The sequence below is a fragment of the Pongo pygmaeus genome, chromosome 7 (genome assembly GCF_028885625.2).
Source record: "Pongo pygmaeus isolate AG05252 chromosome 7, NHGRI_mPonPyg2-v2.0_pri, whole genome shotgun sequence".
Taxonomy (NCBI): Eukaryota; Metazoa; Chordata; class Mammalia; order Primates; family Hominidae; genus Pongo; species Pongo pygmaeus.
This window is the reverse complement of record NC_072380.2, coordinates 43571917-43583846: the sequence shown is the minus strand read 5'-3', so window position 1 is coordinate 43583846 and position 11930 is coordinate 43571917. Positions and strand designations below refer to the sequence as shown.

Genomic DNA, 11930 nt, shown 5'->3' with positions numbered 1-11930 from the left:
AGGTGTTGGAGAGGGCCGTGCTCTGGCCACCAGCTGGAGGAGAGAGAGGAGGTTGGCTGGGGTGGGCATTCCAGAGGGGCGGGCACGGAGGTCAAAAGTCTCAAGGGCCGGCGCGGTGGCTCACGCCTGAAATCCCAGAACTTTGAGAGGCCGAGGCCAGAGGATCGCTTTAGTCCAGGAGTTTGAGACTAGCCTAGGCAATAGAGTGAGTCCCGTCGCTAGACAAAAAAAAAAAGGTTAAAAAAATTAGGCGTGTTGGCGCGCCTGTAGCCTGGGAGGCTAAGGCAAGAGAATGAATGGCTTGAGCCAGGGAGGTCAAGGCTGCATTGAGCCATAACTGCGCCATTGCACTCCAGCCTGGGCAACAAAGGAAGACCCTGTCTGGGGGGCCGTGGGGTGTGGGGGACTCCTAGAGGGCCCGGCATTCGCAGGTGTTCTTCCATCAGAGTCTTTGAGGCTGGATTTCACTTGCTTCTGCGCGCAGCAGAAGAGCCCGGAACGTTCCTGGTGGGGCAGTGGACGGCTCTGGGAGCCTGCCTGGTGTGGCCCAGACGCTAAGCTGCAGCTGCCGCCAAACCGCCTGCTAGGCCTGGGCGCAGCTCCTCGCGCTGGTCTGGGAGCCCATTTTCAGCCCCACCCAGCCCTGTGGGTCAAGGTCGAGGCCCCGCCTCCGGGGCAACCTCCAGGGGCGCGGGGCCCCAGAGCTGCGTCCCTCACTGGGCTCTCCCTGGCCACCCCTCAAGCCAGGGCCCTCCTGCCTGCGCAAGCCACAATTCAGTGGGCGTCGTCCCACAACTTGCATCGCTGCCTCCTATTACAAAGACAGACGGTTTATTTCTCCCCCGGACAACGCCAATGAACAGAATCCAGGTGGCGTGGTCACAAGGACAGCCATCCCTTTCAGTGCCTCCTCGGTGACGCACCCCGCCCTTTAAGACGTCTCCAGCCTTTGCTCTCCATTCACGCTGCACCTCCCTGCTGTGACAGTGTTAGTGGCCAGTATCCTCTTGGTATCCTTTGACAGGAAAGCATCACCTGGGGTTGTCACACTGCCGGGCTGTACCTCTGTTCAACCAGCTGTGACCTAGACAGAGCCGCACAGGATGTAGGGAGAGGGAGGCACCAGTTTGTAGCCAAATGACACTCAGACTGTGACCAAATATCAGAATAGAAACTCTCGTTTATGGAAGTATAGGTGTGACTACATATACGATAAAATACGAGAACAGCTGACCATGAAAGGTGGAAAATCAGAAAAAGAACTAATTTCTACAGAAAAATTTCCAGTAGTCAGAGTAGGATTCCACCGAACTGCAAATGGTAATGGACACTGTGGGACTGTGGGAAGCCACAAGCTCCTCCTGACAGTGGGCAAGACAGCTGTCCTCACATCTAGCACTTTGGATGGAATTCTGGAAAGAACAGCCAGCAGGTGATGGTGTATTTTGTCTATTACAGTCTTTTGACAAACACAATCAGATAAGGCGTTTATGAAGTCTGAGGCATTTTATGGCATAATGCAAACATCTAGCATTTCCATTAACTTTGCTTTTTGTTAGTTTGTTTTGTTTTTGTTTTTGAGACAGTCTTGCTCTGTCACCCAGGCTGGAGTGCAGTGCCGTGATCTCAGCTCACTGCAACCTCCACCTCCCAGGTTCAAGCAATTCTCTGCCTTAGCCTCCAGAGTAGCTGGGATTACAGGTGCCTGCCACCATGCCTGACTTTTTGTATTTTTTGGTAAAGAAGCAGTTTCACCATGTTGGCCAGGCTGGTCTCGAACTTCTGACCTCAAGTGATCCACCCACCTTGGCCAAAGTGCAGGAATTACAGGCGTAAGCCACCAGGCCTGGCCAAGCATTTCCATCCACTTTGAATTTGGAAATGCATGTAGCTTGAAGAACAATTTTAAAACGAATGCTCAACAGAAATCTATTACTAAAAGAAAAATGCTGGCTTACTACATTCTAGTGAAAACTGATAGATTACACAAATATGTAACTGGTTAAGTTTTCCCACTTAATTTCAAAGCTTACCAAGAGGTGTGATAAAGACTTTAAAAGCTGGAATTATGCCAGAAGCTTCATTATTAATAGGGTCATGGCTTATATGGTGTATTGTTTAGCACTTTTAAAACTCTATCCCTAATTTTGTTCTGCTTTCTTTCTTTAGAGACAGAGTCTTGCTCTGTCACCCAGGCTGGAATGTAGTTGTGCAATCATAGCTCACTGCAGCCTCGAACTCCTAAGCTCATGGGATCCTCCCACCTTAGCCTGTCGAGTGCCTGGGCCTATAGGCACACACCACTGCACCCAGTTACTCCTAGTCTTCTTACAATTCATACAAAGATCTGTTTGTGAAAGGCAGTTTGATATGCTGAGAAATTTACTCAAAGTCCATTTGTCTCCCCCATTTACTTGGAAAACAGAATTACATTAAAAGGAAAAAGTAACAGCATGTTGAAATTTCACTTAAGTCGATACCCTTTGATACAAACTGGGTTATTATGCATTTATAAAAGATGCCCCTTGTTGGCCACGGAAAAGATACATTTTATGACCTACAGCAGCAGTATATTCACTTTATTATAAGTAGGAATTAGGAATATAAATGCAAAAAATAAAAATAAAAAATGTCACATTTTCTCTCCACATTCTACAGAATAGAATTTTTTTGCTCCATTACTTAGGAGCTCGCACCTCCCTGCCTCCCTGTGAGATGCCATGCACCTGTTGCAGCTGTCAGCGGTTGTTGCCCCATGACCATTCCCCTGCTCTACCCCTTACCCCAACACACTCCCTCTTCCCTTCCCAAAGAAACCCAGTCTTGTGCTGGGGGTCGCCTTCCTCCACACAGCCACGGGCTCGGACAGTTCCCTGTCCCTGCTGGTCTTGGGACAAGAGAGGCACTTCTAGCTGATGGGACAGGAGGGGAGGCTGCTGAGAGGCTTCTGGGAAGCATTTCCTGTTGAAGGGGATTATGGCACACCCTTCGTGGGAGGAGAGGGGATGCCTGGTGTCCAGCACCTGGGCCACCAGCAGCTGCCTCCGCTAGCTAACAGCAAGCTCAGGCTGGGTCTGGCCTCCCGTGGGACTTAGAGAAGCTCCCCTGTAGCCCAGCTGACTCCGGAGTTCCTTCCTTACAGCTCAAGACACCCAAGTTGATGTAACCCACAGTTTGAGAAATGCTTCTAGAAAACTCACCTGGAGAGGCCCAGCTCAGCTTTCCCTGCTGAACTTTGGGATGACACAGCTGGGACCATCCACAGTGACTCGCTGCAAGAAAAGGGTGGCAGGAGGAGGAATGACAACTGTCTCCACACAGCCCCATGAACATCTCATGGGCACCCCAGACACATGCTCATCTTACCAGCACTTAAATATTTAAAAATCCACATCACTTTGCTTTAAAAATGTTTATTCAGTGCCTGCAATGTACAAGGCACTGTGTTTGGCACCATGAGGAATACAGAAACCAACAAGGCATGATTCTTGCCTTAGGAAGCTCACAGTCTAGTGTGGGAAATTAGAAATTGCACATGCACCCAGGTAACTGTCACACCAGGCAGGAAGCACTAAATGCTGTGAGATTGATACCAACATTATAAGAACCCAGAGGAAGAAAACACTATTTGGGGATGAGAATAAGAGATTAGAGAAGGTCCCTTCGAAGTAGGGGGTTTAAACATGACAGATCAAATGCAGATAGGAAAAAATTCAGAGGAAAATGTAATCAGGGAAGGCTCTAATTGAAACCAGAAGCAGGAGGTATTTCTGTGATGTGATGGAGGCAGGAGAAGCCCCGCTGGGCTGGATTCAGAGGGGAGGGGAGACGAGAGGATAGGGAGGGGGGAGTGGAGGGGAGGGGAGGCTGGAAAGATGTGTGGGGATCAAGACGGGAAGGTGAGTATGTGAGTATGTGCGCCAGACAATGGTGTTTCCATGTCAATGGAGGTTTCTCAAAGAGAAGTGATCTGGCTGGAGAAAGCTTAATCTGGTGGTAATGGACAGGTGGCTTTAAGGGGGGAATGAGGGAAGGAGGCCAGTTTGAAAATGATAACAAGGGTCCAGACTCAGTGATGCAGCAGTGACCATGAGAACAGAGCAGCTGCAGGTGGAAGATGGAGACAGAACTGGGGAGATCTGGTGGAGGTGAGGCGGGCGGAAAGATGATGGCAGGTTTATACCTAGAGACGCATGATCCATTCACAAAGCCAGGGAAACCTAAAGAGAAAACACTTAGAATTTGAGGAGAAGAGGGTATGGCTGGGCCTGAGACATGGGCTGGCCTCCAGGTGGAGGGGTCCAGCAAGCAGGTACAAGCTGGACGAGAGTTCAGGGCAGAGGGCAAAGCTGGAGACAGACCAAAAGCTGCCGTGGAGTGGCGAGGGTGGAAGCAGTGGTACAGGCCGAGGGCCGTCTCGCCAGGGAAGGGTGGGTACAGCACAACCCTGTGGCCGCGTTTTCCTCACACAGGAAATTCCCACAGAACACCCAGGAGGGTGACGATGCCTCCCATGAACAATGCCGTGTGTCTCTGTTTGTCTTTTGTCCCCGATTTCACACCTAAGAAACAATGTCTTCAGCTGCGTGATGACAAGTAGGAACGCTGCCTCCATTGTGGAGGGTCATCTTGAAAAGACTTACTCCAATGAGAGTTTTTAAAAGTTTTCATTATTATTTATTTTGAAGAGTTTTCTGTAATGAAACTATTTCTTCTGAAGATTTCAGAAAAGCTTTTGGTGTCTGTTACCTCAACATGTCTAAGAGGTGGAAGGAACTGAGAGTCGTCTTCCCGCTCATTTCACAAGTGAGGAAGCCAAGGCCCAGGCGGGCCAAGGGTCTTGCCCAGCATCACCCAGCAGGGATGGCTCAGCTGGACCCACAGGCAAAGACAGTACCTGCCCTCCCCACAGCCACTCCCCTGGGCAGCGGCTGCCATCCAGATGCACAGAGAGATGGGGAGGAAGGAAGATGATGGACAGACAGGCAGATACATAGGCAAGCGGGTTTGCGAATAACACATAGATATTTTAACTTTTTGAGAGAGGAAAAGGAAAAAATGGCTTGTGATAGACATTTTTTGGACCCACCAAAGCCTTGCATATCTGAAAAGAAAATTACTTTGGCTTTCTGGAAACATTAAACTGCATTTAATCAAAAAAACAGACTAAATTATAACACATCACATCCAGTAAGCTTCATAGCAGCCGCAGTAGGAGTGACGGCATTTCGTGTTGGTGTGCACGTACATGTGGAAAGGAAGTTTGCAAGGAAACAAGGTCAGCAAGAACCAGACCTCATATTGTTTCATCCACCACAGAAGAAAAACACCCATGGCAATTCCCTTTTGGAAAGTTAAAGCTCATCTCCTTGGAATGAAGTTCCAAATACATCCATTTCCACAGAAGATGGAGGAAAAAAGACAATTACATTTGAAATCTGTAAGTCACAAATAGACAGGCAGAGTTCTGGAGAGCCGTGTCACAGTTAACCAGTTTGAGGACATCAGTGTCTTCCCCCAGAGTCTGTAAACACGCAGCCCGTCGATTTCCTAATGAATGCTTCCCTTTAATGAAGGCTGCTTCAGTCCTCCCTGCAGGCCGACTAGAGTCTTCCAGCAGCACATTCTCAGTGGGAGCCATCAGATTTTCCAAAAAATCTTCTTTCTATAGAGGATGTAGGCAATGAGCACCCAGAGGGCACTGGCGATGATGTTCTGAGTCAGGTGCTCCTTGTGGGACTGGTTGTCCTTCAGCTTCCACTGAAAGGGGAAGTAGTTCTCAAACACCTCGTGGCCAACGTATACCAGAATGGAATTCATTCCTTAAGGAGAGAGACATACAGAAGATCATGTTTCTCACAGATGAGTCACATCTGACCGTCTGTTTAATTCTTGAAACCAGTTCAATGAAAAAACATAAAGTGTGCACTTCCATTGTTGGCTACTGCCAAAAATAAGTAATGCATATCTTAGGTATTTAAATATAAACCATATCAAAAATTATTGAAAGGCCTGGTGTAGTGGCTCACGCCTATAATCCCGGCATTTTGGGAGGCCAAAGCAGGTGGATTGCTTAAGGCCAGGAGTTCGAGACCAGCCTGGCCAACATGATGAAACCTCGTCTCTACTAAAAATACAAAATTAGCCGGGCGTGGTGGGGTATGCCTGTAATTCCAGCTTCTTGGGAGGCTGAGGCACAAGAATCACTTGAACCTGGGAGGCGGAGGTTGCAGTGAGCCAAAATCACACCACTGCACTCCAGCCTGGGCGACAGAGCAAGACTGTGTCTCAAAAAAACAAAAAAGGTATTAGATAATATTCATTTTATAACAGTGCAATTCTTCAATACTAAATCTGAAAGGAAAGCTAAAATTATTATTAATAACATATTTTCTAGGCAGAAAATCTGAGGTCCAAAGAATGTAACTATTCCTCAAATCAAAGGGCTGAAATGAGGCACTGAAATGATCTGATGTGTTTCTAAGTCCTCAGTTGGAACTAAGTCTAAATCATTCTATTTATCCCTTGATATCACCTCTTGATATTTCTTCTAATGCACAACCTCTACGGTAGTGGATTTATATTAAGAAAGCAAGCATAGCCCCATTATGAAGAACCAGAGGCTGGGCGCGGTGGCTCACGCCTGTAATCCCAGCACTTTGGGAGGCCGAGGCGGGCAGATCATGAGGTCGGGAGATCGAGACCATCCTAGCTAACACTGTGAAACCCCATCCCTACTAAAAATACAAAAAATTAGCTGGGCGTGGTGGAGGACGCCTGTAGTCCCAGCTACTCGGGAGGCTGAGGCAGGAGAATGGCGTGAACCCGGGAAGCGGAGCTTGCAGTGAGCCGAGATCGCACCATTGCACTCCAGCCTGGGCAACAGAGCGAGACTCCGTCTCAAAAAAAAAAAAAAAAAAAAAAGAACCAGAAACCGGATAATGTGCCCTGAATCATTTCCGCTCCTCCACAATTTGGTATAGCTTGAAGAAACAGGTGGAGTCACAAACTGTCATACAACGACTCCACAACCTACACGGTGAAAATGGGGTGGACTGCTCTGGAGCAGGCCAGTGACATCTGGTGTGACCTGGGAAAATGTGGGCCCTGCTGCTTCCTCCCTCAGCCTGGCTTTTGGACACCTGCCGCTAGGGCAGTGGCTCAAGACCCCAGCACCAAGGATGCTCCAGAGGTCTCTGGGCCTGCCCCCCTGGTCACCATCCCAGCTCTGTTTGGGGTTGGAGGTGACTTACCCGGATAAAAGAATGGGGTTCCTGTCCACAGCCCCTTCACATCCACAACTGGGTACAGGACCAGCAGGATGAAAAAGGCAAAAGAACTGAGCGTGGTGACATACGAAAGGGACCTGGGAGGGGTGGAGGAGACGTTTCAGTGCTCGTACAGAACGAATCCAATTTCAACATGAACAATCATCCATAAAATCATGCTTTTTCCATACATACCAGAGATTTTTGTTTACTGGAATAAAGCCTTCATTTTCAGAAACCTTCGTCAGAGCAACAGAAATGAGCCCCTGTAATGGGGAAGAGAAGGATGTTAACATTTTACATTATTATCTCAGAAAACACTTGGTTTCAACACCAATATATATTAGTTATTTAATCACGTAGAGAGGGCTGAAGCTTGTGCCTTATATTTTTCTCTTTTAAATGGAAACATATTTTTTTAAATGTATGAACTGAAAAATATTCTCCCAAAATCTCTTCACCATTCTACTGAGTTGAAGAGGGTAAGCTTACTGATTAAATGCCAGTGACTCTGGAGAGGAGGCATGGCTGCGGTCGGGATGAAATGCACAGTCAACCTTGCAACTCTCTTTCCCATATAATCTGGAAGTTGATGTCTGCAACCTGGTCTGATTTGCCCAGTCTCTCTGATACGCCTCTCCACACACAGCCCATACCTCACATTTCTTCAGGCATTCCTGGCTATCTGATGGCAAACACTGTCTTTTTGATAAAGACATTTTCCTAAGAAAATACATCTGTGCATTTAGGTGGCAAGATTTGTTCCTCTCTGTTATTCAAGTGAAGAAAATGGTACCTGCTGCCATGTGGTGACAATGGCTAGCTCAGTGTTGCTAAACATTTTATTCCTTTTAAATATCTATACATGTGAAGGAAAGGAATTTTAGCGAGGAATGCTGCTTACTTACAAGAATACAGCACCAAGCAGTGAATCGAATCAGGATGTCTTTTGTCCGAGCCTTATAATACAATAGTATTTTTCCTGCCTGGAGGAGATAACACAGTGTGACCAAAAGAATTGCCAAAGGGATATTTTTATTTCATATTAATCCACTGTCTTAACTGCCCGACAAAGAGATTCACTTGCTGGGCGCGCTACTAGGTGCTGGGATTACAGGGAGGCGGGAAACATCACCCCCGCCTTTGACTAGTGGAGACTGACAGAGGAGCATGGGACCAGAGATGAATGCCCTCTCTGGGGAGGAGGAGGCATCAGAGAGGACGAGCCACAGAGGTGAGGCCAGAGCACCAGAGGGTCCCCGCAGGAAGAGGCTCCTGAGCAGAATGGGGCAGCAGGCACAAAGCTCAGGGGAAGCGTGAGAGCCACACCACATCTCCAGTGCTGCAGGGAATGCAGAAGCCCAGGGCATGGGGAAAGGAGAAGGGGCGCCTGGGCAGGCTCCGTGGCTCTTACTTCCAGGCAGGGCCCAAAGAGAATTCCCCACAAAGGTGACAAGGGTTCCCTCAGACAGGCCTGTTTGGTGACCCAGTCTGGGCAGCACTAGGAAGAGGGACCGAGACAGGGTGGAACCAGAGTGGGGAGGCAGGGAAACATTTAAAAACAGTGAAATATGGACTTCACATACAATCCCTCTGAAATTAGGAATTCATTTTTGAAAACATCAAAGGATAAGAAGCTTTAAAAATAATTTATAGTAATAGCTAATATTAATCAACATTTTTTATGTGCCAGTTCTTAGAACTTTACAGGAATTAACTTATTCAATCCTTGCAACACCTTTCTGAAGTAGGTGCTGTTGAAGCACAGAGGGGGTCAGCCACACGCCCGAGGTCACCCAGCTGGGAAGTGGCAGAGCTGGACACAAACCCAGGGAGCGTGGCTCCAGGTCTGCACTCCTAGCCTCCCCACTGGACTGACCGCTCCAGTGATCTACCTAGAAAGTGTATGTAGGGATTACATGAATATATGGAATATATGGAAAAGCACAATATCAGCTAGAAAGTGCTACAGAGATAAAGGCCATATTTCTAAATACAAAATTATTTCATCACCAAAATGTACGGCTGATCCTTGAACAACACAGGTTTGAACTGCGCAGGTCCACTTATATGCGGATTCTCTTCTGCCTCTGTTACCCCTGAGACAGCAAGACCGACCCCTCCTCCTCCTCCACACCCTCCTCCTCCTCCTCTTCCTCTACCCCCTCCTCCTCCTCTTCCTCCTCTTCCTCTACCCCCTCCTCCTCCTCCACACCCTCCTCCTCCGCACCCTCCTCCTCCTCATCCACACCCTCACCCTCCTCCTCCTCCTCTACTCCCTCCTCCTCCAGCCCCTCCTCTTCCTCCACCCCCCATCCTCCTCCACACCCTCCTTCTCTTCTTCCTCCTCCTCCACACCCTCCTCCTCTTCCTCCACCCCCTCCTCCTCCTCCTCCTCATCCACACCCTCATCCTCCTCCTCCTCTACTCCCTCCTCCTCTTCCTCCTCCTCCTCCTACTCAACATGAAGATGATGAAGATACAGATCTTCATGATGATCCACTCCCACTTAATGAATAGGACTAGATTTTCTCTTCCTTATGGCTTTCTTAATAACATTTTCTTTTCTTGAGCTTACTTTATTATAAAAACACAGTATATAATATTTACATAAAATATGTGTGAATCAACTGTTCATGTTATTGGTAAGGCTTTGGGTCAACAGCAGGCTATTAGTGTTTAAGTTTTGGGGGAGTCAAAAGTCCTCTGTAGATTTTCCACTGCATGGGGGGACAGTGTCCCCATGCTCCGAGGTGTTCCAGGGTCCCCTGTGTATGCTTCAGATCTGCACTACCCAACAGCCGAACCACTAGCCACAAGTGACCATCTAAATTTAAAATTATATTAAGTAAAATTTAAAATTCAGTTCCTCAGTCACACTCCCCACATCTCAAATGCTCAACAGCGACCCTGGCTAGGGACTGTCCCACTAGATAGCACAGAGAAGAAAATTTTTTTTTTTTTTTTTTTGGCTTCTGAAAAACAGAAATTTATTTCTCACAGTTCTGAAGGTTGGGAAGTCCAAGATCAAGGTACCAGTAGATTCGGTATCTGGTGAAGGCCTGTTTTCAGATAGATGGAGACTTCTTGTTCTGTCCTCACATGGTAGAAGAGGCAAGGCAGGTCTCTGGGGCTTCTCTTTTATAAGGGCAATAATCCCATTCAGGAGCCCCGCTGTCATGACCTAATCACCTCCCAAATACTGTCACCTTGTGGGGGGCAAGATTTCAGCATATGAATTTGGGGAGGACACAGGTATTCACACCATGGCATCCCCTAACAACACTGTCCCTACTAGGCAAAACACAAACACACATATCCACGACACTTTCAACAGAGTTGGTTAGTTCCATAAACAAAGAAGTGATCTCTTCATCTTTTCAGAATATTTCATTTGTTCTAATATTCAAAAGTATAAAGGCAAAATATGATCAAGATGACTTTTCTGTTCAACCACCTCTACCTTGTCCCAATTTTATGACACTTTCCCTAACAGGGCCATGTTGTTACACTCGAAAGGGGACTCAGCCCTCCATCGAGGCAAGGTAGGCTTTGCTTCTTTTTCACCTTCTGAGGTGTCTTCTCAGTCACAGTGTTCCTTCCTTCTCTGAGAAACACATCCTCTCCTCCCACCAGGGCCCTGTATAATTCTGCCTCTGGCCAAAACTGATTGAACTGGGTTATGAACACCTGACCCAAGCTGAGCAAAGTGGATTCTATTTCCTAGAAATTTAGAAATCATTCATTCTTCCATTCAACAAATATTTATTGAAACCTGACTTTAAATTAGGCATTGTTCTAGGAGCTGGGGCTATAGTGGATACATTTTGTCCTGAGACGCCATTGCATCATTCTGGGTTCAGTTAGACATCTGTGCTTCTTTATGCATTCCCGGAGAAGAAATATTTTTATCACCACAGAAATTCTGCCGGCAATGCTTTCCAAAAGTCTTTTCCCCTCTGGTTAGCTCCCCTCAAACAGTAGTTTCAAACACCAACAAGGAGAACTTTGAGGACTGAAACCTAGACACTGCTCAGAACTTTAACAAAAGGCAGGTGAGATAAACCAAGAATAACCTGTATTGACTTTGGTATAAACTTTCACGCTCTGAAGCCATGACAGTGCACTGTGGTTTGAATGTCTGCCCCTCCAAATTTCCTATGTTGAAACCTAATCACCAAGGTGATGGTATGAGAAGGTATGGCCTTGGGAGGTGACTGCAGCGTGAGGGCTCCACCCTCATGAATGGCCTTAGAAAAGGGCTTGAGGCAGTAAGTCCTGTCTCTGCCCTTTCACCAGTTGGTGGGGACACCGTGTGAGGACACAGCATTTGTCCCCCCTGAAGGACATGCCCCAATCAAGTTGCCACCTTGGGAGGAGAGACCAGACCCTCACCAGACAAATGAACCTGCAGTGTTACTGTTCTTTATGTATTACCCAGTCTCGGGTATTTTGTTAGGTCAGGACATACAGACTAATATGAGTGTACACGAAAGAAGTGTGACAAATGACACAGTGACTTCCCAATATTACCAACACCCACACACTCTGCACATTCCATCAGGAAAATCTTTTTTTCTCTTTTGAGACACGGTCTCACTCTGTTGACCAGGCAGGAGTGCAGGGGTGCAGGGGTGCAATCAAGGCTCACTGCAGCCTCAA

General features: G+C 47.4%; 1 protein-coding gene and 1 pseudogene across 6 annotated transcripts in view; both read right to left on the bottom strand.

The window, feature by feature from the left end:
- Window positions 1–3397: 3397 nt before the first annotated feature.
- LOC129043140 (uncharacterized) lies at window positions 3398–5102 on the bottom strand (annotated as a pseudogene).
- Window positions 3398–11930, bottom strand: part of HGSNAT (heparan-alpha-glucosaminide N-acetyltransferase) — a 65341-nt gene continuing 56808 nt past the window's right edge. For 3 of the 6 annotated variants that reach the window (XM_054499796.2, XM_054499797.2, XM_063668738.1), the window contains 4 exons: window positions 8177–8254; window positions 7464–7534; window positions 7254–7366; window positions 3398–5822 (listed from right to left, as the gene is read on the bottom strand). In XM_054499796.2, the coding sequence (XP_054355771.2) occupies window positions 5641–5822; window positions 7254–7366; window positions 7464–7534; window positions 8177–8254 (444 nt within the window). In that variant the 3' untranslated portion in view covers window positions 3398–5640. Of the gene's footprint in view, window positions 5823–7253; window positions 7367–7463; window positions 7535–8176; window positions 8255–8682; window positions 8770–11930 lie in introns of all 6 variants that reach the window. The other 3 variants (XM_054499798.2, XM_063668737.1, XM_054499800.2) reach the window with 2 other exon arrangements.